Below are 24,460 nucleotides of genomic sequence, written 5' to 3' on the forward strand. Positions count from 1 at the left end.
CTAGGAGGAATAAGAGTGTGCCCTGATATGGGGAGGGGGAGATGGTGGAGGAGAGAGGGAGGTTTTTGCTTTTCTTGCTCCAGTTTCTCAATAATTTCCCTTTTTTCTTTTTCTGAAGCAATTGGGGTTATGTGACTTGCCCAGGGTCACACAGTCAGGACGTGTTAAGTGTCTGAGGTCAGATTTGAACTCAGATCCTCCCGACTTCAGGGCTGGTTTTCTATCCACGGTGCCACCGAGCTGCCCCTCAATAATTTCCCTTTGAAAAAGCTAAGTGCTATTAGTCAAAATGATGAGTTTCCCATTCTTGAGACAATCAATGATATTAAAGAGATGCCTTAAGAGTTATTTTGGGGAGAACACATCAGAATGGGGGCTTGAGCCAATAGTATCAGGGAGACCCCACTGCCCCTCAGAGGTACCCCCAGAGTCCAAAGGGTAAAGGGTATCTGGTGGCCCTTTGGGGGACTGACCTGTCAGGATAAAGATCCCAGGTGGGATGGACCAGGAATGGAAAGTGACTTGGGAGGGCTGAGTGGCAGCTTTGGGATTTTAGCCTTGAGGCCACCAGGGTCCAGATGGCAACAAGGACCCACAGAAGGGCCAGGTCCTGGCCACATACCATACAGCTAGAGTCTAGGCAGGATTTGAATCCAGCTCTCAGTGGAGTGCTCTCTTACCCCGCCATCCAAAGCAGGAGGGCTGGAGACTTGGTCACTGCCTCAGAGCCCTGAGTGCCTCTGTGAAAGGCTCCTGCCCTAGCCACAAGGTGATGGGCGAGGGGGGCAGTGGGGAGGATTGCCCAGTGGTCTCTGCCCAGCTGCTCTTGTAGGGGCTGCGCCCAGAAGTGGTCCGGCACTGACTGCTTTGGGGTACCTGGCCTGAATTCCCTCACATCCATCAGGACTGATCATCACGTAGCCCTATACCATGACCTCCTGGTTCCGCTCACTTCCCCCAGCACTGGGTTGTGTTGGTCTCCAGGACTCTCTGAAACCCTCCTGCCGGTCCTTTCCTACAGAACAATAGTGCGTACGATTTTGATGCAGCGTGTCACAGAAATGGCCACGTTCAGAAAACCCTGGGAACCTTCCACAAACCGAGGCAGACCCGGAACATGCTACACCGTAATAGCAAGAGCGTACAGCGATCCGCTACGGGAGACTCGGCTCTTCTCGGTGGCAGCTCGGCCATCCCAGACTCGTGGCGGAAAATGTCATCCAGAGAAGGAACCGACGGAGTCAGAACCAGACAGGAGCCAGCCATTTGCACTATTTTATCATAGTTTTTTTCCCTTTTGTCCTGTTTCTTCTTTCACAACACGGCTAATGTGGAAATAGGTTCGACATGATTGCACAAGTGTGACATAGATCAGACTTCTTGCTGTCTTGGAAGGGAGGGAGAGAACTTGGAACTCAAAATCTTATTTAAAATAAATTTTGAAAACTGTCTAAGTAGAAAAAAAATAAAAGGCTGTTTACATGAAAAAAAAAAAAAAACAAACAAACTAGGTTTTAAGTTAGAGAATCTAGTTAAAAATTCCAGCTTTGCTGTTAACTAACCTGTGTGACCTGAGACAAGATTCACCTCAGTATCTTTAAAATGGCCAAATTGGAAAAGTGGTTTCTCAGTCACTTCCAGCTTCAAATTTATGATTCTGCGATTTCTGCTGTATTGGTATTTTTTATTGGCTTGGGAATTTTCCCGCTGGTTCATTGCTAGCCAGACAATCCTCATTTAATATCGCTGTCGAGTAAATTTATGGATTTAGTGGGAAAAAAAAAAAAAAACCTATCATCATTATTATTAAAGCCATAGCCATCTTTACAGACAATTTATTGTAGGATGTAAAACCCCAGAATCATTCAAATAAATTACTTTATATATTTTTTCTTTCTTCTCTCTCTCTATTGTTTTCTCCCAGCTAGAATGTAAGCTGCTTGAGGCTAGGACTGTTGGGATTTTTTTTTTTTGGGGGGGGGCGGTAAACATCTGCTTGATACATTATTGTGCCTGAAGAAATGTGCGAATGGGTCTATAAGTAAATGGAATCAATGAAGGAATGAAAAATGAATGAATGAATGAAGAGGCAATGGGTGAATTAGTGAATGTGTGAATAAATGAATGATATTTAACAAACGATTATCAATGGATGAACAAATGGGAGGAATGTGAGTGAATTATCCAGCAACTGAGAGAAGAAATGAATCAATAGCGCAGGGAACAAAAGGGCTTTTTGAGCCCTTTCTGGCTATAGTCTGACTCTTCGTGACCTCATCTTTCTTGGCAAAGCACAAACGGTTTGCTCTTTGCATCTTCAGCTCATTTGACAGATGAGGAAACTGAGGTAAAAAAGGTAAAGTGACTCACCCAGGGTCACTCAGCTGGGGCCAGTTTGAAATGCAAGAGGAGGCCCTGAGTTTGAGCCCTGATGGAGTCCTTGCCCTTCACCACTCAGCAGGATAGTCCAGTGGTTAGTGTCTCTCCTGTATCCCAGAGAGATCCTAAAGCAGGGAAAGGGCCGGCACGTGCGCAGAAGTGTTTGTGGCGGGAGGAGCTGGGACCTGAGGGGCTGCTCATCAATAACTGGGGATGAACAAACTGTGGGATGTGAGTGTTTCGGAATATTATTGCTCGGTAAGAGACGAGCAGCGGGAGGATTTCAGGGAGGAGGGACGGCCAGGCCCGACGCCGAGGGAAGAGCAGGCCCAGGGCCCCTGTGCACGTTTCACACAGGGTCCGGCAATAATAAAAGGGAGGGGCTTTTTTCAGACGGTTTGAGGCAATTCCAATGGAGGGGGCGCGCCGCTCCCGGAGAGAAAGGCGGGGGGCCCTTTCCCTTTGTTGCTTGTTTTCTCTTTCTCGTGTTTTCCCCCTCGGTCTGATTTTTCTTGCACAAGGAGACAAATAGGGAAACGCGGGGGGGATCGCCTATATTTATCTACGTGGGGTCGCTTGTGTCTCGGGGGAGGAACACAAAACTTTTGGGAAGTGACTTTGGAAAAATGAACTGCTATTGAAAAAAGGGAAGGGGAGAAACAATAGAAAAGCAGCGCGCCTGCGTGCAGCGCCTGACTGGCCGATACGTGGCCCAGCCTCAGTCCCCCCCCCCTGGAGTGGACGCGGCCGCGGTCTCTCTAAGACCCCTCGGGATCTCCGGGGTGCTCCCGGGCCGGGGCCTGCACTGGCGCACACGGACGCCAGGGGGCTCCCGCCTCCCGGGGAGGGGGAAGGCAGCCCTAAGTGGGCGACTTCAGGGGAGGCGGGGAGGGAGCCTTGGAGGAGGGAGGAAGGAGGGCAGAGCCGGCCCGAGGCTACCCTGGGCCTCGTGAAATCTCCGGCTCTGGCGGCTGTTCCCCAGCATCCTCCGGGCCTCCGCTGACGTCCCGCCCTCCGCCAGAAGCCTCTCAGCGCCTTCCTCCCAGAGCCCCCCATTATCCCGCCCCAGCTCGTTGGCAAGTTAAGCCGAGCGCTCTTTTGCTCCCTTTGTAGAGTCTGGTAGACAGCAGGCGCTTAATCCGTGCTCATAGACTCGACGGCCCCAGTCGTGACGTCAGAGTGTCCCTGGGGTGGTTTCTGGGTCGGGGGTCTCGCCGGGGGGAGGGGGGCTCCTCCGAGCCGCGTCCCCCTGGCCACCCCCGCTCCAAGGCCCGGCGAGCCCCGCCTCAGCTCCGGGCACCGGTTTGCAGTGTGCGGGGCCCAGCGCTGTACGGGGCGCACGGGGACGTTCTGTGCGGACCCGTCCCCGCCGGGCGGGCCCACGTCGGCTTCGCCCGGTGCCCCGAGCTGGAGCGCGGCCATTTGGCCGAGCCCCCGCTCCGCGCCAGAATCTGTTCCCAGGCCCAGCGAGGGCCAAGGGGCCGGGCCGGGGTGGAGCCAGAGGGTCCCCCAGGAGGGCGCGGGCCGGGAAGGGAATGTTAACTTTTCTTTGGAAAATATGTCCCGCTGGCGGGCGGCCCAGCTCTGAGTCACCGGGGCCAGGCAGCCCCTCTGAATCACCGGCCCCTCCCCCCACAGGGAGGCCCGGGCCGAGCTGTGAGAAGCACTTTTATTACGGAACATCACACTCTCCCATTCCCTGGCGCCGCGGCCGCCCCCCCTCCCCGGGAGGTCTCGGGGACCCGCGCCGCGCCCAGCTGACCCCCGGCCGGGGCGCCCCCTCTCCCTCTTCCCGGCCTCCGGGCCTGGGAACCGCTGCTTCTTCCCCAGCGAGGAAGCGGAGACCCCCCCTCCGTTGGCGGGCCGGGCTGGGCCTGAGGATGCTCGCTCTCCCTCAGGCCAGGCAGGGCTCCATGGCGGTAGAGAAGCCCCCTCCCCTCATCCACCCAGCCTGGGGCTGGGCTTCACATCAGGGGTCAGCCTGGCCACAAATGCTGGGCAGCCTAGAGAGGAAACGATGTCCTCCGGGGGTCTCTAAGCACAGGGGTGTGAGTGTGTGTGTGTGTGTGTGTGTGTGTGTGTGTGAGGGAGCCCCTCTTCCGGGGACTTTGGGGGGAGGGAAGCCCTCCCCAGGCCCCCGCTCCCATCTCAGGGTCCCCAGGAGGGGAAGGGGACTAGCCCCAGGTCCCTGCCCTTCCTCCGTACCCCATGCAGACTAAAGAGTCAGGAAGAAATCTTGCCTCAGACCCTCAGCACTTAACCTGTCTCAGCCTCAGTTTCCCCATCTGTAAAACAAAGGGCGGGATGTGCCGACACCCGAGCTCCTTCCGTCTCGCTCTTTGGGAAGGGGCTCCTGCAGGAGTCGGGCCACAGTCCGGGAGGGAGGGTGCAAGCATGGCCTCTGAGACCCGGGCCGGGGCACTCACTGCCCTCCCCTCGTCCTTCGTGGACTCGAGGGTCGGCTGATGGGGGAGGATGCGCCACAGAAATAAAGGACCCCCCCATTCCATATCAGAGACGGCCGAAGGTCCTCCCTTGAGCTCCACAGACAATGGGCCCAGAGGATGGAGCATCAGGGGGCAGCTAGCTCCCCGGGCCTAGGCTCTGCCGGCCGGGGCGCTCCTGTGGGGACCGACCACCCCAACAAGGCCCTGGGCAATCTCCTGACGGCCGCCTCGGAGACGCTGGGACATGGACCAGAACCCTCAAAGAAACCCCACTCTCTTTTCTTTCTGAAATCACCTTCCCCCACTTGGGCAGGTCAGCCTCGCCCCTCCCGGCCTGACCTTGCCCTTGAACCTTGGATGAGTGACCAGTGTTGGGCACTGAGGGGAATGGAGGGGAGCAGGGAGGGCTTAGGACCGGATCCGTCGCTCTCCGTCCTCCCGGGCCCCTTCCCCGCCTTCCATACGGACTCAACCAGTGGGGGCTCCTTCCCCAGGTCACATACCCAAGGGTCAATCACCTGCACGCACAATGCATATACACTGAATGTATACACAGCTTTAAACCTCAGACTTATTCCCCTCTCCTTGGTCCTCAACTGTATCTACTGATCAAGTAGGTGTGTGTGTGAGTGTGAGTGTGAGTGTGAGTGTGAGAGTGTGTGTGTGAGCCAGTGTGAGAGTGTGTGTGTGAGCCAGTGTGAGAGTGTGTGTGTGAGTGAGTGTTGGGGGTGGGACATCCCCTCCCCCCCAGCTCCTTGCAAAGCCCCTTCTTAGGAGGAGAAGTGGGGTGGAGCTGGAGGAGGGAGGAGGATGTCCTAGTCCATGGAGCCCTTGGGCCTTTGGAAGTCCGGGGGAAGGGGCTCCCGGGGCCAGGCCGGAGCACAATGCTTCACATTTGGGTCAGGTTGTCTGAGCGGGGAGAGTGAGGGGTGTGAGGGGCCTGGGGTGGGGGGAAGACGGGGGAGACCAAGACTGGGCTTCGGAGCGGGATCTGGGCATGGGGCGGGGGAGAGATCCCGAGAGAAGCTTACAGAAACAAGGTGACTGAGATGGAGAGGAGGAAGCAGGGGGGACACAGGGAGTTCCGGGGGGAGGCTGGAGGCGGGCAGTGGGCACAGTGGAGATGCAGGGGGATAGACAGGGAGGCCGGCTGGGAGTTGGGAGGGGCCCCGGAGCACCAAGGACAGGCAGGGATCCGGGCCCCAGACCGGAACATAGACGGGGCTCCGGGCTGGGGGTCGGGGGCCGGCCGGCCGGGGGGATTCACAGCAAGCTCCGAGGGAAGCCAGAGGGGTCAGGCGGGAGGACGGCGCGGGCCGGCCGGGGGTCGGGGCTCGGGGGTGATCACTCCGCCGAGCCCTTGTGGCGGCGCTTGGAGGGCGGCACCAGGTGCCGTGGCAGGTCGGCGGGCAGCCCGTGGCCCTCCAGCTTGGCCTCGATGAGGTGGCTGGCCAGCGCGAACTCCTCGTCGTCCAGCATGCCGTCGCGGTCCACGTCGCTCAGCTTCCAGATGCGGCCCAGCACCGAATTGGGCAGCTTGGTGCCCACCATCCACGTCTTGGCCTTGGAGCCGCTGAGCTTGCCGTCGGCCGGGGCCAGGTTGTAGAAGATCTCGTCGTACTTGGACTTGTCCTTGGTCACCACCCACTCGGCCTCCTCGTCCCCCTCCTCCCCCCCCTCCCCCAGGGCCTCTCCCGGGCCCAGCTCCACGAAGGGGCCCATGTGGGTGCCCTCAAAGGCACCCCCCTGCACGCCCACCTCGGGGCTCTCCAGCTCCTCCTGGCGGAGCAGGGGCATCAGCTTGGCGATGTCCTGGGTCAGCATCTCGTCCAAGGCCTCCAGCAACTTGGGCTTCAGCGAGTGGAACTTGGTGAAGTCGTGAACCATGAGCTGCTCCTGCCCAGGGAGAGCGGGGGTCAGAGAGAGCCAGGGACAGGGAGGGAGGCGGGGGATGGACGGGGGCAAAGGGCAGGCCAAGAAAGTCAGGGGAAGATGGATGGAGGCCGAGGAGCCGCAGAGGCCCAGGTAGGAAGGAAGGAGGGACAGTGGAGGGATGGAGAGAAAAAGGGAGGGAAGAAAGGGAGAAATGCGAGAGGGAGGACGAGGAGCAGCACAGGGATGCATCCCTGTTCCAGACACCATCCCCTTGGACTCTGGCTTCTGCCGGCCCCAATCCCAGAAGTCTTAACCCAGCATCCTTCCCATGCTGCATCCCACATTTCTATAAAAGTCCCCATGTTGCCTTCCCCATCACCTCCCCCTCCTCCTCCTCCCTGCTAACTGCACTGATATTTTCCCCCTGAGGCAGTTGGGGTTCAGTGACTTGACCAGGGTCACGCAGCCAGGACGTGTTAAGTGTCTGAGGCTGGATTTGAACTCAGGCCCCCTGACTTCAGGACTGGGGCTCCTGCTGCCCCTACCTGCCCTGAGATTTAGGTGAGAAGGGGGGGGGGGAAAGACTGCCTGTGAGTATCCCCCCAATACAGACACGGAAGAGCCAATGAGCCACAAAAAAGGGAGAATCTCCAGGGAACCCAGAGATTCTCCAAGCACAGAATCCAAGAAGGGTCCCAGGCCGCTCAGTAAACTCCCCTGCCTGTCTCCAGCGGCCCCGAGTTTGAGCAACAACCCAGCCGAGAGGGGACGGTGACTGAGGAAGTGTAGCTGTGTGAGGGGACCCGGGACCATCAGGGCAGGATGGGGAAACGAGGATCTGGGGAAGGTCAGAGGAGGCCGGAATAGCAGGGAGGCCGCCATGGGACCAGACTCGAGACCATGGGGAAATGGATGAGGGGTCGGGGCGGCTGCTCCCTGCCCTTCTCCAGCTGAACGACTCCTTGAATTACCCTTAATGAGAATTTCAGCTTTCAAAAGGCGGGGGGCCGAGAAGGGGAAATCTGACCCTGCATTATTCTGCCTCATAGAGAGGAAGCGGGGCAGAGGTGGAGAGGAAGGGACCCTGGGGGGAAGTGAGCGCCCCCTCCTCGAGTTCGCGATGGAGCAGAGGAAATGGGCCGCCAGGCCCCTGGACCGAGGGGAAGGCTGATTCCAAAGGGTCCAGTGGAAAGATTGGCGAGGTCCCGTGACCGACGGTGCGTCGGGGGGAGACCACCCAAGAGAGCCGGGAGGTGCTCGAGGAGGGCGTTCCCGAGCCACAAAAGGCAAAGAAATCCATCAAGGAGGAAGATGGGGATGCTGGGAATTGCCAGATCTCTTAGATTTTGAAAGAAACATACAGAAAATGGGACCAAGGCCAAGGAATGGAAGGAAAAATATAGTCATGATCATGTAAAAAATACAGTCAGGGGCAGCTGGAGGGTGCAGTGGATGGAGCACCGGCCCTGAAGTCAGGAGGACCCAAGTTCAAATCCGGCCTCAGACACAACACTTCCTGGCTGTGTGACCCTGGGCAAGTCACGTAACCCCAATTGCCTCAGCAGTCAGGAATTAGAAAACTTAGGAGTGGAGGGTGGCAAGAGAAGGAGGAAACAGAAAAGGGTCGAGATTAAGGGGAAGAGTTGTTTGTTTTGGACAGATGAGCCGATGACAATCAGCAATAGCATGAGCGTGGGGTCTTAATTTTCTCCTATTTCCCTGGTGACTCTTATGCTAAAAGTGATAGATCAAAAATGCCGAAGGGGGAGCTGACGTCCCAGCCGGTCAGTGAGATGGGAAGCGAGCCGTCCCTGCCCTTGACGCCCCTAGGCCCGATGAACTTCTTCGGGTCCTTCCCGGCTCTGGGCCAGAACCAGAATCCTGGAGAAGGGCAAGCCGGTTTTTCACAAGGGGGATAAGAGCAATGAGTTGGCTGTGCGACCTGGGAAAATTCTCAGACATCTCTAAAGAGACGGTGGGCAAGCGCCCAAAGAGCGGTGCAGTGACCCCCGAGAGGCGATGGGTCCCGGCCTGGCTGACGCCGTTTTCTTTTGGGGAGGACGCACAGACTCGTGGGCGGGGAGAGCCCTGGGCATCATGTGGCTCCCGCTTGTTGGGGTTTTAGCAAAGCTTTTCATGAGGAAGTAACATGGATGGTGTAGGAATGGCTTGACTGGCCGGGTTTAAGGAACTTTTAATTTTTAATTTATTTCTGGGGTGAAAATTATCGTATTATTTTCAAAATATTATAATATGATAATTTATCATTTGCAAAACCTCCCCCTCCTTCCCCCCCTTCCCTTAGACGGTAAGGAATCTAAGAAGGTTAAACGTGCAATTATCAAGGAGCTTCCTAATGGTTCCATGTCAATGTATCTGGGGCTTCTGGGAGGGGTATTCCGGGGAGTTGGGCTTGGCCCACAACATTTTTCTCAGACTTAAAGGGACAGAGCACCTGCTCGTCCACAATCGAGATGACATCAAGCTGAGAAGGAGAGAGAATGTGAGGAGGGGGATAAGAAAAGAGAAATCAACTTGGCAAGCTTATGATAGAGGGAGCACGGAAAGCCAGCACTTGTCCTGAAAAGAATCTGAGGGTCTGTGGGGCCCACAAACTCAGCGCAACTCGGTCACGTGGCACGGTGGCCGAGAAAGTGAACGCAGACCCAGGGTAAGAGGGACAGAGCTTCCAGAAAGAGCTGACGCCAACCTCGGACCTGCCCAGAGTCCCTGGCTCCATGTTGGAAGAGGGATACGGACAAGCTGGGTGGCCCCCAATAGGGCCCGGAGTTCACGACAGGGGGATAGGCCGAAGGGCCTGAGTGGGGCTCGTCTGAAGACTTGGGGGGAGCTGAGAGGGGTCTCCCCAGCTGTGCGGGGAGGGAGGCAGCCTGTTTGGTTTGGCTCCGAGGACGGAACCGAGAACAAAGGGCCGCCCAGAGCCTGGCAGTCAGAGAAGGCCTTCCAACAACAAGGGCCTGGCCGCCCCTTGGCAGGGCTGAAAGCGCCCCTTCGGGCGGCTCGTCCCCCGCGTCCCTGTGGATCTATGGTCCTGCCCGATGTAATTCAGGGATGGCCAAGCCCCCTCCCACAGCCCCTGCCCTTCCTCCAAGAAGTCCTCCGGACTCCCGCTCCCGAGGGCGGGCTTCTCCGGGCAGCCCATCCCTGGGCCCCACTGACCTGCATCTGCTCACAGTCGGGGAAGTCTCCGGGGGAGATCTGATGCTCCAGCTGGATCTTGGCGAAGATGACGGGCAGTTTGGCGATGAGCTGCTTCTTCTTGTTCTCCTTCCCAAACATGGAGGGCATCTCCTTCTTCAGGTAGCTGATGATGTAGGCGTGCACCTGGGGGGGCAGACAGCAGGCTCACCCACGGCCCCCCCTCCCCAGACCAGCTCCAGGCACACAAGAGGAGCCTAATAAGTGCTGCTCCCCTCCAGAGCCTGCCCCTCCTGGCTGGAGCCGGCCACAAGCCCGGGGAAGGGAGCAGCCTCCTCTCCACCTTCAGGAGAAGAGGGGCAGGCTGCACGTCCACCTCTGGAAGGGGATGATAACAGCTCTAGGGGGGCGGAGGGGGCTCGGGAATCAGACGGGCACTGGCTGGCTGAGGCCGGAAAAGTCATTCCACCACTCGGGGCTCCAGGAAGCTCCAGGCCCAGGGGCTGCAGAGAAAGGGTCCACTTCTGCAGCAGCAAAGGGGCGCTCCTCCCCCGGGAGCTCCCCGTACCCACAACTGTAGGTGGGCTCTTAGTGGTAAGAGCAGAGGATTCAGGGCAGAGGGATTCCCAGGTGTGGAAAGTCCCTCTCCCAGGTTGGGCAGCACTCCTGGTGGAATCACGAAGCTGTGCCCGCAGCCGGCCGGCCACCAGCCCGGCCTCTCAGGGGCAGCATTTCCACCCAGATCCTCCCCGCTCCTCAGCCGGCTCCTCCAGGGACGGCGCGCTGCTCTTCCCATAATGTGCGATTGCTCTCATTATTTCTATAACCATGAGCAGCAGTTCTCAGGAAATGTCCTACAGGGACGTCATTTGAGCTCAGGGGGAATATTAATCGCATGAGGACGCACCGAGATTTACAAAGGACTTATTTGGTGCCTGGTCCTTTCGGTCTGACTCCAGGTGAGCCACTTGGGCTTTTCTTGGCAAAGATACTGAAGTAGTTTGCCTTTTCCTTCTCCCGCTCATTTTACAGATGAGGAAACTGAGGCACATAGGGTCAGGTGACTTGTACAGGGTCACACAGCTAGTGGGTGGCCATTTCCTTCTCCAACTCATTTTACAGATGGGGAAACTGAGGCACACAGGGACACTGACTCCTGCTGCCCCGCTGCCCAGCGAGCTCTATCTTCCCTCATCTGAGCCTCAGAGCCAGCCCGGACCTTACTCCCACCATCTGGGGCAGCACCTTCACTTGACGGGGAGCGAGAGGCTGGATGGGGGCCTGCGCAGACGCCCGAGCCTCCTTGCCCCTCCTGGGCTCAGGGCCTCCTCACCTAGCCTGGCAGACCAGGGAGCCGGCTCTTCCCGCCTCCCCCTCCTGTGGCGGGGATCCAGGAGGAACCCTCTGCTGCTCCGGGTGGGGGGTGGGAGTGCCCGAGGAGGCTGGCGGGCAGTGAGGAGGAGGGGATGGAGCTCAAGTAAGCCTTCTGTGAGAAATCTGGCAGGGAGTCGGTGGGTGGGGAAAGGGACTGATGGCTTTCACAGGCAGGAAGGAGGGAAAGGTGCCGGGAAAAGATAAGGGGGGAGGGGGAGTGGCGCCCGGACTCCGGGGTTTCCGGAGCTGCCTCCCGAGAGGGGAGGAGAGCCAGGTGTCCAGGACGCCCAGCCACCTCCGGCCCACGAGGCTCGGACCAAGAGGCCCACGGAGGGCGGTCTGACCCACCGGGGGGGGGGGGGGAGGACCTGGGGCTCACCCGGACCAGGCGGGCCCGCTTGACGAGGTCGTTGAGCCTGCGCAGGGCGGCGTGGCGAGGAAGGGCCTGGATGTCCCTGAACAGGTCCTGCTCCTCCAGCTCGAAGAGGCGCCGGTTGTCGGGCACCAGCAGGGGCTGGGCCCAGAAGCTGCCGATGTAGACGCGCAGGACCTCGGGGGCCCCCACCACGCGGCCCAGCGCCCACATGAGCGCCCCGTACACGCGCATCAGCTGCTGCGTCTCCACCAGGTCCGCCTTGTTGAGGACCACCCGGATCTTGTCCTCGTGCCCCCGCAGGGCCCCGATGGCCTCCGAGAACTCGTCGGAGATCTCCAGCTTATGGGCGTCGAAGAGCAGAATGATCAGGTCCACGCGCTCGGCGAACCAGCGCAGCACGGAGGGGAAGTTGTAGCCTGCGGGAGACAAGGGTCCCCTTGGGGCCGCCACCTCTGCCCGGCCCAGGGGCTCCGGGGCCCCCCCGGAGTGCAAAAGTATCCCCGACCTCCTGGGCCAACCACCCAGAGGCATTGTGGGAGTATCCACCATCCCCTCCTCCCTGGGCCCTCCCCCCAGCCCATCAGGGCAGGAACAGCCATTGTTCACTAGGGTTGTTGGGGTTTCCTTCGTGGGGAGAGAGCCCAGGGTTTGGAAGGGCCCCCCCGGCCTCCCCTTATCGGTTCTCATTCTTCCTACACAATCCCCGGACACAGAACCAGGGGGCCGGGGCCCTGAAGGCAGCCCCATGCACAGGAGATGCCCACACGGGTCCTGCCCATGGCTGCCCAGCCCAGCTTGCCCCCCTCCTCCGGGGGCCCCCCCAGCCCCTTCTCAGGCCTCGGGGGTAAGTGTAGGAGGAGGAAGGGAGCGAGTCATGGGGACCCACCTGCCCTTCCTCCCTCCAACTCGCACCCCACCCTCCCAGCCCAGGAACACACAGAGGCCTGGAAAATGTGTCTCAGGGAGGAAGGGAAGGGAGGAGGGAACACTGAGTCAGGCCGGACCGCTGACCCGGCTACCAGGGCAACGCACCGAGGCAGGCCTGGAGACGCCAGGGCCTCCCGACCCAGCGCCGGCACGCGGGCAGCCCCGGAGTCCCAGCCCTGCCTCTGCGCCCTCCTCTCGCCCCTCCTCGGGCCCACCTGGTCTCCAGCCTGGGGGATGTGGGGGAGGAGGCTACAGGACTTCCCTGCCCCCCCACCTGGCAAGGTCTTCCCAATCTCTTCTCCAGATGCCTCCAGCCTTCGCCTTCCTCCCTCCTGGGACGGCCCGGGCACGGGGCCAGGGACACATTAACCCTCCCTTGCCCTCAGCACCCCCTCCCATCTTTGGGCCAGGGCCAGAAGTTGTGTGTCCTCCTCTGTTCCCTCTGCCCCGGACACCTGGGCATCCCCTTCTCCCTCAGGCCCAGGATCTCAGAAGGCCCAGAGCAGCGGGCGGGGGGGCCAGGCTCCCGAGTCCCCCACCACTGTGGGGGGTCTCCCCACCCTGCCTCTCCCCAGGGTCCAGACGCAGTCTGAAAACGTCTGCAAGAGCCCGAAGGAGAATGCGGTGAAAGGGAGACCTGATGAAGGAATGGAGCTCGGGGGACCCAGGGGTGCAGGAAAGGGGGCGGCCCGGGGATGTTCCCACATTCCGGCCCCGCCTGCCCTGGCTCGGCCCGGCCTGGCTCCTCTTATGGTCTGAGAGGCCCGGCAGGAATTTGCCCCCCCCCACAGCTGTTTATAAATTCCACCAAGGGCTTGGCCCCCACCCAGGACCCAGGCTGCCCCGCCCAGCCGAGGGAGAGGGGAACCCCACCCCCTACATCTGGGCTCCAGAGGGAACCAAGCTCACCTCCTCCCCTTCCCTGCCCCGATTTCCCACCAGCCTCTGCTCCACTCTGCCCCCCAATCTATGTGTGGCTGTCTTCCCCCTCACACTCCTCTCTCCCTCTTTCTTTTTCTCCCTCCCTCTCTCTCTCACTCTGTCTCTTTTTCTGTTTCTTCTCTCACTGTCTTTTCTTTCTCTATTCTCTCTCCCCCCTTCTCTCTGTCTCTCTCTCTCTGCCTCTGTCTCTTTTCTTTCTCTCTCCCTCTCTGTCTCTCTCTCTCCTCTCTCCCTTTGTCTGTCTGTCTGTCCTTGTCTGCTCACCACACCCCCACTGCTTAGGCCTGGGCATGCTCTCTGGGCCCTGACTCTTCACACGTGTTCAGTCCCACCCCCCCACTCCCCAGCAATGAACATGTCCCAACACAGCATCCCATCCTCCCCTGCGCTCTTCCCGGTTCTCGCCTGACTGCCTGAACTCCCAGTCACCCTCTGCCCCGGGCCGCTAGGAGAGCGGTCCCAGACCCCTGGAGTACCTGGGGAGGCGGCGACTCCCTGAGGATGTGGGGGTCCGGGCTCTCGGAGGACACCTTGGATACCTCCCGAGGGGTACAGCAGTGTCTGGGTGTCTTCCCTCCCCCCAGAGCCCCAGTGCAGGCCGTGGCCCGGCCCGCTGCCCCTCGGGCCTACCTCGGCTCACTCTTTGCTTTGCCCCAGAAAGGATGCCCGGGGTGTCGATGATGCTGATGCTCTCCAGGACTTGGTTGGGAAGATGAGCACACATGAACCTAGGGAGAACAGGGGCAGGGCAGGGTCGGGGGGACGGCCAGAAAAAAGGAGCATCTGGCTAGAAAGGCTAGATTCTGGCCTAGATTCCTCCCTGGGGAGGAATCAGGGGATGGGGCAGGACTGAAAGGGAGGGAGCATGGGGAGACGGGAAGGGAATGGGGAGAAGCGGGAGTGGGACACGGACAGGACAGGGGAGGGACAAGGGGAGAGCGTCTGTGGGAGAAACTGAGGAAAGGGGCAGGTTGGGGAGGAGAGGGCAGGGGAAGGCTTGGGGAGGGGAGGAAAAACATGACAGGGGGAGCACCTGTTGAGGAAGGTGTTTCCAAAGGGGTTGAGTTTGCGAAAAGGCTTGTTCGGGTCCACGACGAGGGCATTGCCGGGCATGGTGCCCTCGGTCTCCCCGTGCATGACGGCCACGAAGCAGTCGGTGGTGGGCTCGGGCCCCACCCGAGAGCCGGGAACCTCCTGCTCCAGCAGGTACTGGATGAAGCTGGTCTTGCCCGTGCTGTACTGGCCGGCCACCAGCACCATGGGCTTGCCGTCGAAGTCGGCGTCCTCCAGAGCTGGCGAGTGGAAGGTCCCGAAGCGATAATGTTCCTCCAGTGGCAGCAGCTTGGCCCGGTACAGCTCCTTGAGCGCCGTGGTCACCGTGCGGATGGCCTCAGCCCGCTGGCCCCGGGCGGCCCCGCCACCCCCGCGCTTCAGCCAGCTGAACATGGCGCAAGCTTCTGCCGGAGAGGAGACTGTGGGCAGCGGACCCGAGGGGAGGCCCGCAGACGGACGGATGGAGGACTGCCTGTAGGAAGAGGACCACATTTCATCATGGGCTGCCGGGTGTGAACCTGGCTCTTCCCCGGCCTGCTATCCGAGCAGGCCCCGGACCGTCCTCGGCCGGTTCCGCTCGCCCGCCTCCCAGGCTGTGTCCGGCCGATGAGGTGATACCGGAAAGTGCTCGGCAAACCTGAGGCGCCCGTAAATGCCGGCTCTTCTCAGTCAGAGAATTAAGTGAAATCAGTGACTAAGTCCATGCATTAATGAATAGTCCGGTCCCTCAGCGCGGAAGCAGCCGGACGCCTTGGTCAAAAGGCCAAGGCAGCCAAGAGCAGGAGGCCGGGGCTGAGCCCGCGCCCCCGGACTCGGTCTGGTCGAGGCAGAGGCACCGTGGGGGCCCCACTAAGCCAGGACAGGCTAGTCGGGCCGGCGGAGGGCCTGGAGCTCACGCTTCCCTCCTGTAAACCGACTGGAAGAACTTGGAACCCTTAGATGAGAAGACCTGGGGAAAATACGCCCCGAGGACCCAAATTTATCCTGCTTGGCCCCAGGGGTGAAACTGGGAGCTATGGGTGGATGCTACAGAAAGGCTGATTCAGGCTAATATCGGGAAAAAACCTCAGTGAGGGCGGGGGACCGTGCTGCCCAGAGAAGGGCGAGCTAAGGCTGAAGTCACCTCTCTGCACCTCCTGCTTCCTCATCAGAAAAATGGGTATCACAATGCTCTGGGCACTGCTTGCTGTGAATGGTTCCTGTGAAGCGAGAGCTCTGCAAACCTGAGGCAGGCGCCAGGCCAGCGTCATCCTTATTCTTATCAATAAGAGGATGTCACTTGGCCGCCTCTCTGGGATCAAGGACTTTGGTTATTGTTATCAGTATGTGTTCGGATGGGGTTCAGGAAAGTCCCCATCCTGCTCTTGTTCTCAGGCGCTTCAGTCTCTTGAGCGAATGGGCCTTTTGTAAGGGAGCAAGAGGCTTGGGACGGGCCGTTACGGCCGGGGGCTCTCCCTGCCAAGGGCTTTCTCCCTCACTCTGGGGTGAAAACCTGAGCATCCTCACCATTCTGAGGAGCTAAAAAATAGGCCGCTAGAGAAACGGGCGAGAGTCAGGGGGAAATGGACAGAGGGATGGATGAGTGGGCAGAGGGCTTCTGGGAAGAGGAGCTGCTCTTCCCACTGGGGCGATGGGCTCCCACGGAGGCCGCCCCACCCGTGGTTCTGGCCCCAGGTGCCACGATCCCTGCGCGGAGGGCTCTAGAACAGGGCAGGGCACAGGGAAGTGGCCACAGGGTGCGCAGCCTGGGCGCTGACCGGTCAGGCAGAGGAGCCGCAGGGGGCCCGGCTGAGGTCTCACTGGTAGCAGGGCCACGGCCGAGCAAAGCCTCCCTGGGCGCGGAGCCCCCTCCAGGCCTCGCCCCCCAGCCCCCATTTCACCGGCCTCTCTCCCCCAGACGCGGTCCTTCTCCCTCCGAATCCCGCCCGCCCTCCCCCGCCTTCAGTTTTCTGATTTGTTCCGGGAGGGGAGGGGGGCTTATTCTCTTCGGGTCTCTGAGAGCTGGGGGGCTCCCTGGGAAAGGGGGGCAGGGGCAATAGGGACTGAGGGGCGCCAGGGACGGACAGAGGAGTCTGCCCAGAAGGCTCTGCGGAGGGGAGGGCCCGAAAGGCGGCGGGCTCCCGCAAAGCCCCGGGCCCGGCAGACTCCGCGAGGGGAGAACCGGGCCGGGGCAGCGCAGAGGTGGCAGCCGAGGGGGGAGGGCCGATACCTGCGGAGGGCGGGGGGGGGAGGGCAGAGGGGGAGGGGAAAACAAGGGCCTGGGAGAGGACGGCGACTGGAGGACTGCCCGGAGGCGGGGGCCGGCCCGGACAGTCTGGGTCCGACCCGCTCATTTAACGGGAGTAACACTACGTCGGAAGCGAGCTTCCAACCCGGTCCGCTGAGTCCAGATTTCGGGGTTTCCACGGGGGGGGGGGGGGGGGGGAACGCGGAGGCGGAGGAGGCGGAGGAGGGGGCTGGCGGCGGCCCCCGACGGGCTGCCTCAGTCCCCGCAGCGGGAGGCGAGAGGCTGAGCCCCGGCTGGGGGGGGGCTCGGGGCAGGCCCCTGGGCTCTGGGAACCAGGGCAGCGCCTGGCAGGGGAGGGGGGCGGGGGGGCAGGGAGGATGGCATCGGGCAAAAGGGGAGAGGGGAAGGTCGGGGGGGCGCGGGGGCAGAGGGACGGGGCTGGGATGGGACCCACCGAGCAACGGCGCAGGCGGGAGCCCAAGAAGCGTCTGTCCCGGCCCGACGGGGTCCCCGCTGCTCTGGCTGGCCGGGGGGCACTGGGCGCGGCTGCCGTCCGCTGTCCTGTCTGAGCCCGGGCGGGCGGGGCCGAGGGAGCAGGAGGAGGGAGGAGGGAGGGGCTGGGACGGCCGCCGCGCCCTCCCCTCCGCTCCCCGGCCCCCCTCCCCGCCAGGCCCCCACCCCGGCCTCTGCCGCCCCCTGCTGGCAGCCCAGCCTCTTCCCGACTCCTCGGGAGCCGGCTCTCTCCCTCTGCCCCTTCCTCCCCCCAGCCCCGCCGGTGGTCTGTGAGCGCCGGCCTTCCGAGGCCGCGAGGAGGAGCGGAGGGAGCACCGCAGGTTGCACCTCTCTCCGAGCCTCAGTTTGCCCATCTGTAAAGTGGGGCCAGTAAGCGCTGACGTTTGGCCCAGTGGCTGGAGAACAAGCTGGAAGTCGGGAGCATCAAGGTTCCGGGCTTTCCTCTGACACCTGAGAAAGGGGGGGAGAGAGGAGGAAGGAGAGAGGGAAAGAGGGAGGAAGGGAAGGAAAGAGGGAGGGAGGGAGGGAAGGAGGGAGGAGGGAGGGAGAGAGGGAGGAGGGAGGGAAAGAGGGAGGAGGAAGGGAAGGAGGGAGGAGGGAGAGAGAGAGGAGGGAGAGAGGGGGGAGGGAGGGAGGGAGAGAGGGAGGAGGGAAGGGAGGAAGGGAAAGAGGGAGGAGGGAGGGAGGGAAGGGAAGGAGGGAGGGAGGGAAGGAGGGAGGAGGGAGAGAGGGAGGAGGGAGAGAGGGAAGGGAGGGAGGGAGGGAGGGAAGGAAAGAGGGAGGAAGAGAAGGAAGGAGGGAGGGAGAGAGGAGGGAAGGGAGGGAGGGAAAGAGGGAGGAGAGAGGGACAGAGGGAGGAGGGAGGGAGGGAGGAGGGAAAGAGGGAGGAAGGAGGGAGGGAGAGAGGAAGGAGGGAGGGAGAGAGGGAGGAGGGAGGGAGAGAGGGAGGGAGGATTCATTCAGAACTTACTGTCTGGCGGGCGCTGTGCTGAGCTCTGGGGATGCAAACACTAACGTCGGGGGAGTTTCTTCACGTTGCGCTAAGGACCCGCAGATGTGATGCGGGAGCAGCGGAGGCGCTTCCTGACTCCGTATCTCTCAGGGCGGAAGACACCCACTCAAAGCTAAAGGAGCGGGTTGGTCCGCAGCTCCGGGGGTCCGCCTCCCCGCCCCCCCCCCCATTAAAGGGAGATAACCCTGCTCCTGCCCAGCTGGGAGGTGAGACTTAGCTCCTGTTTGTATTTATTCTGAAAATGGTCCCTGGCTCTCTCCCCTCCCTCTCTCCCCTCCCTCTCTCCCCTCCTCTCTCTCACACCCATCTTCTCTCTCCCCTTCCTCTCCCCTTCCTCTCCCCTTCCTCCTTTTCCCTTGGCTCCCCGTCTCTCCCCCCCATTCTCCCCTCCCCCATCTCTCCTTCGCCCCGTCCCTCTGTGCACACGAGCGTCTCCGGTACCCGCGGGTGTCTGCACTCCCTGCCCCACCATCCCGGGGTCTCCCCAGGCCGGGTGAGGAGCAAGTGCCGCCCTGGGCACGCATTCGGCCCTCCCAGCCGCCTGCGTACAGAGTTCCCAGAGTCCCCGGCAGTGTCCCGGACCGGGCGCTCTGTCAGCACCAAAGGCCCTTGGATGGTTCCCGTGAGCGCCCCAAGTTCCATGGTTGCTGGATCCCCTTGCCCATATTCTCATGATGGGGAGCCCCTGGTGGCTCAGGGGTATAGTTCCCGACTCGACCAGGCCTCATCCTGTGCTGCTCTGGTCCATCTGGGGTCACCGAAGCCCCTCCTCAAGTGACCCCCCCCCCACCCGGGGGCGAGTCTCCTCTCTGGGTCTTCATTTGGTAGAGAGAGCCAATCTCTGGCCCAGGAAGGCCCAGACTCAAGCCTGGTCACATCTGGGGGGGGGACTGGCGCGGCGTTCTAGGTGATGCAGCAGCCGGGTCCCCCCCCATCTCTCTGAGCGCCTGGGTTCCAGTTAGGGGTTTCACAGACCCCCCCTGGCCCGGGCCTTCTCCCTGAAACAAAACACGACAGAATTTCCCAACTGTTCTGTGCCCGGACCATGACCCAGAATCCCTATGGTGTGTGTGTGGGGTGTCAGTAACAACGGAGCAGCATCTCTTGTGTTGGATGATGCTCACCGACTTATTCCCTTTAGAAGCTCCGCCAGCCTGGGGGGTAGAGCCTGGGCGTGCTCCCCTCACGTACAGAGAACCTGAAATCCCCGGAGGCCGCTCAGCCGGGCCAGTTCCGGGCCTTCACTCTCCGGACAAGACCCTGCTTTTGTTTCCATGTGCCCTGCCCTTTCTTCCCATCACCCACAATTCTCCCGAAAGCCCGGGCGCGCTGGGGCGCTCAGACGTTCTCATTGGGCCCGTCTAAGAAGCCCGACTTCTTCCGGATGGGGCCCATGTCTGTCCGTGTCAGGATGAGAGCTTCCCCTCAACTTCCCAACAGATTCAGGATCCGGAATCCCACGCGGCTTTTCTCTGAATTCCTTGCTATCCTAGTCACGCCCACAGACCGAGTGGGAAGGGACCTTAATGGCCAGATCTCATCTTATATGAACCTGAGGGGCAGCCAGTGGATAGAGAACTGGTCCTGAAGTCAGGAGAACCCTGAGTTCAAATCCAGCCTCAGACACAACACTTCCTGGCTGTGTGACCCTGGGCAAGTCCCTTAACCCCAAGTGCCTCAGCAAAAAAACCCAAAAAACTGGTCCAGAGTGAACAGTGTCTGCAGAAGGGTTTGAAGCCCCAGATCATCGGCCTGGATTTCCCTTCCCTGCTTCTAATTCCAAGGTCATCAGTCACTTTCCATTCAAAGGGCCCCTCAATTTCTTCCACCCCTGCAGTCCCTATTGGAGACCGTATTTTCCCCTCTTGGTCAGGGGGGCAGTTCCTAGTCTGCCCGCCGACTGGCCTGGGGCATGTGACCTGAGCTGTTGGGGACGTTTGGGTGGTCCCGAGACTCCCCGGAGCTTCTCTGCTGCTGCTGGATTCCCTGTGGAAGCCTGTACTCCACGACCTCCAAACTCCAGGGGTCCAACAACCTCTTAGCCCCCCCCCCAGGGCCCACCCCCCCCCCCGTTCTGCTGCTATGAGCCATTCGTCCCAATGACAGAACCAAGCAGCCCCCTTGTGGGTCCTCTCCGCCATTTGTAAACTTCACAAGATAGTCTAAAGCAGCCCAAAAAACAGGTAACTGGTTTGCTTTTGACAGAGAGCTCCAGCTTCAGCTGAAGTCCCCCCAAGTCTGCACCAGTTCATCTTCCTTCCTTCCTTCCTTCCTCTTTTTCTTTCTTTCTTCCCACCTCCCTTCTTTTCTTTCTTTCTTGAAGCAATTGGGGTTAAGTGACTTGCCCAGGGTCACACAGCTAAGAAGTGTCTGAGGGCAGATTTGCATTCACATCCTCCTGACTTCAGGGCTGCTGCTCTGTCCGCTGTGCCCTCGAGCTGCCCCTCATATTTATTTCTGAAGTAAACTCTTCTCCCTCATCCCCCTCTTTCCCCCAAAACCCACAGCTCTCTTCTGTCTGGGGGGGCGGGGATCCCCGAGTGCCTGGGAGCCTCTCCTGGGCCTTCCCCGCCCTTCCTCCCATTTCCATCTCCGGTCTCCACCGGCGAATCTGCCCATCAGTCGTGGTCCTCCCCCTTGGGGATGCCAGGAAGGGCCCCCGTTCCCAGCCCCCAGCCCTCCCCCCCCCCCACCAGAAAGAAGGGAGCAGAGGCGGCAGGGCCCGGGTCCCGGTTTAAAAAGAGGACTGGCTTTAATTTACAGGGGAATACTAAATGTACAGGATTCCTTAAAAAATCGTTATACACAATAAATACAGTACAAAATATGTTACAGTACTAGTTTGTCTCCGAGATCTCAAAGCCCGGCGGGGGGAGGGGTGGGAAGGGCGGGAAGGGCGAGTGGTCTTCTTCAGCTTTGGGAGACACTCCGGGCGGGGCGGGGCGCCCACGCACTCACACACGCACGCACACGCACGCACACGCACGGACACACACGCGGAGCTCCTCCGAGGGCGGGTAGGCCGCCCGTACGAAGAGACACACTGGGAGGCACGGTGGTGCAAGGAATCTGGCGAGCGGGGGCCCTCCCGGCTCTCCATCCGCTCGGGGTGTAAAGCACTTAGCACAGTGCCGGCGCGTAGTAGGCCCGTGATAAATCCGCTTTCCTCTCTTTGGACTGCGTGGTCCCGAAGGTTCTCTCCCTGCTCTCTTGCTCGCTCGCTCTCACACAGACACACGGACGTACACACAGTGGCAGTAATCAGCGTCCCCTCCTCTCCCCTCCCCCTGAGCGGACCCCAGGACCCACTAAGATCACAGGTTGGGGAAGCCGGGGGGGGCCCCAAAGGGACCTTGCTTGCTTGCTCCACGGGCTCCCCCCACCCCCACTTCCTTTCTTAGTGTTTTGGGGCTGGAGCCGGGTTGGGGGGAGGTTGATAAATCCAATAACTTAGGAAAGAAACAGCGAATTGTTCAGGGGAGAGGAGAAGAGGGGCGAACCCTGGTCTGACCCTCTCTGGGGCTTAGAGGTCAGAGGTGGGAGTGGCGGGCTGGCAATCTCCCCCAGAATCCTCAGGGTTGTCTGTGGGGGGACCATGGGTGGAGGGGGTGGGGGGGGAGAATCTGCTGTTATCTATTCAACGTCCTGGTCCCCAGGCCCCCGTTGTGGCTGGGGCCCAGGTAGCCATCAGGCCGGTGCAGGGGCGGGGAGGCAGCGGTGGTGGCGGCGGCGGCCGGGTGGGGGTACGGGGGGCCGCCCGCAGTCCGGCCCGAGGGCTGAGGGGCCGCCTGCTGGAGGTTGAGGATGCTGTCAATGGCGCTCTGCAGATGCTCCGTCAGAGAGTCATCCTGCGGGCTGTCGCTCGAGAAGCTGGCGTTGTCCATGTCTGGAGACTCTGATTTGCGCCTCTTGGCCGGCGGCAAGGGTGGCGCCTCCCAGGCGGGCTCGGCCCCGGTCCCAGCCCCGGCCCCAGCGGTCACCACCTCCAGGGGGGCCGCCTTCATGACCCGCTGGTACAGCTCGTCCTCCACTTCAGCCAGCTCCCGGATGAGGCCGCCAGGGGCGTCGTCTGGTTTGACAAGGGGTGCCGGGGCCGGGCTCCCCCCTGTGGCTGCGCGTGGGGCCCCCGCCCGGCAGCTGAAGGCATCCACGTTCTCGCGGTAGGTCTTGCGCAGGGGCAGTCGGGGGCACTGAGGAGTGGGCGGGGCCGGCTTCCGCTCCGTGGGCGCAGGGGGGTGCTCCACTGTCCCATTCATCTGGCCCGAGGAGGCCGGGGGCGGCGGCGGGGCCGGGGGCTCGGCACCCTTGGGTCCCGGAGAGGGGTGGTGGACGGGGTCCAAGGCCGTGTTGTGGACCACCTTGCTGAGTCCGGCCTCCTGCTTTATTTTCAGCTTGAGGCCGATTCGACTCCTAGCCTCGTAAGTCTTGATGGGTGGGCGGCTTCGGGACGGCAGGGGTGTGTCCTCATCGGCGTCCAGCGAAGAGGCCGCAGAGGAGGAGGACGAGGACGAGGAGGAGGAGGAGGCCCGGGCCCAGGTCACGGAGGGGGAGCCGCCCGCCCCGCCGTGCCGGATCACCAGCTTGGTGGGCGGGTGTGGGGGCAGCTGTGTCGAGGCCCCCGAGGAGGAAGAAGAGAGTGGGGGGTGCGCCGGGGTGCAGGAGAGCCGATGGGAACTCTGGCTCTCCGAGCCCAAGCCGGGGAGGCCGTGGGGCCTGGAGGAAGACACGTACTCATCTGCAAGGGGGGAGAAAAGCAGGCATTACGAGAGGCACCAGCCTCTCCCTGTACCTCCCAAGTGAATGGCTCCCCCTGAGGTTCAGGGCAGCACAGAAATGGGCATTGGGGGGTACTGGGCATCATGGGGGGCACCGGGGCACCCCCTGCACCTCCCAAGTGAACAGTTCCCCCCGACGCTGAGGGCATCACACAATGCACCATTGGGCCTTTTTTGAGAGAAATGGGCCAATCGGCACCTAGAGGCCCCCCAAGTACTCTTGGTAGTCTTGGCCCCTCCCCCAGATCTCAGTGACCCCCCTCCGCTGTACTGGGAGTCCATGAGCACAGGAAATGTCCAGTCTGAACTTCACAACTCCTCCAGTATTCAAAGCTCCCTTTAAAATATTTGTGGAGCTGAACTGAATAAAAATAAGCTGGCTGGGATATACCTGCCCTTCAGCCCCCTGCCCTCCTTTAGGAGGGGCAAGAAAAGGGGAAAGCCCCCCCTTTTCTTCAGGGAAGAGGTATGTGTTCTAGTACAAAAGTTGGAAAATAGATGGGCCTGTTGGGGAGCCTAGCAGACCAGGCTCTAGGGGAAGAGGCTAGACTAGGGGTTCTCAAACTATGGCCTGTGGGCCAGATGCAGCCGCCGAGGACGTTTATGGGGCCCATAGGGTTATGGCAAATGGGCTGAGGGGCAGAGACAGAGGGTGAGTTTTTGTTTTTACTCTAGTCCGGCCCTCCCACAGTCTGAGGGACAGGGAACTGGCCCCTATTTAAAAAGTTTGAGGACCACTAGACCCTAGGGAGGGAGACTGGGCCCACAAGGATAGGCCAGTCCCTAAGGGAAGAGGCCAGTCCAGGGGGACGTCAGGCCCAGGAGAAGAGGCCAGGCCCAGGAGAAGAAGCCAGGCCCAGGGGGAGAAAGACCATTCCCTAAGGGAAGAGGCCTGACCCTAGGTGGGGAGCTCAGGCCCACAGGGATGACAGGGCCCAGGAGAAGAGGCCTGGCCCTAGGGGAAGAAGTGGGGCCTAGGGAGAGAGACTAGGCCCAGGAGAAAAGGCCAGGCCCAGGGGGAGAGAACAGTCCCTAAGGGAAGAGGCTGGACCCAGGGCAGGCCAGTGGCTGCTTCTGCTTCTGCCCAGGGCAGGTTGGGAGGCTCCTGGGACAAGGGCCCGTCCTCACCAGGCTTTTCCTTGGCCAGCTGCTTGTCCAGGGCCAGCGTGGTTTTCTCTTCTTGGATGAACATGCGATCGATCATGACCATCTCTGCAGAAGGACTCACTCTCTGGGGGAGACAAGGGGCAGAGGTCAGAGCCGGCCTCGGGGAGCCCTGACACCTCTCCCTGCTGCCTGGCGAAGGCTCTCTGGAGGACGAGCTGCCCCCTGGCCCACGTGGCATCAGCGCCAGGCAGCCTGAGCCAGGCCCGAGGCCCGGGAGCCTGCTTGGAGGCGGCT

General features: G+C 61.1%; 2 protein-coding genes across 2 annotated transcripts in view; both read right to left on the minus strand.

Annotated features, from left to right (window-relative positions):
• Positions 1 to 4,034: 4,034 nt before the first annotated feature.
• On the minus strand, positions 4,035 to 17,347 carry EHD2 (EH domain containing 2). Its single transcript, XM_074306914.1, has 6 exons — positions 17,214 to 17,347; positions 14,513 to 15,004; positions 14,110 to 14,207; positions 11,614 to 12,026; positions 9,882 to 10,046; positions 4,035 to 6,722 (listed from the first exon to the last, which is right to left on the minus strand). Exons 2-6 carry the CDS (start codon positions 14,923 to 14,925, stop codon positions 6,171 to 6,173), a joined length of 1,641 nt encoding a protein of 546 aa, XP_074163015.1. The 5' UTR covers positions 14,926 to 15,004; positions 17,214 to 17,347; the 3' UTR covers positions 4,035 to 6,170.
• A 3,670-nt stretch (positions 17,348 to 21,017) lies between these two features.
• BICRA (BRD4 interacting chromatin remodeling complex associated protein) overlaps positions 21,018 to 24,460 on the minus strand; it is an 85,566-nt gene continuing 82,123 nt past the window's right edge. Inside the window, 2 exon segments of the mRNA XM_074306915.1 lie at positions 21,018 to 23,019; positions 24,188 to 24,290. Of these exon segments, the coding sequence (XP_074163016.1) occupies positions 21,914 to 23,019; positions 24,188 to 24,290 (1,209 nt within the window). The 3' untranslated portion in view covers positions 21,018 to 21,913.

Source organism: Sminthopsis crassicaudata, chromosome 3 (assembly GCF_048593235.1).
Source record: "Sminthopsis crassicaudata isolate SCR6 chromosome 3, ASM4859323v1, whole genome shotgun sequence".
Classification (NCBI taxonomy): Eukaryota; Metazoa; Chordata; class Mammalia; order Dasyuromorphia; family Dasyuridae; genus Sminthopsis; species Sminthopsis crassicaudata.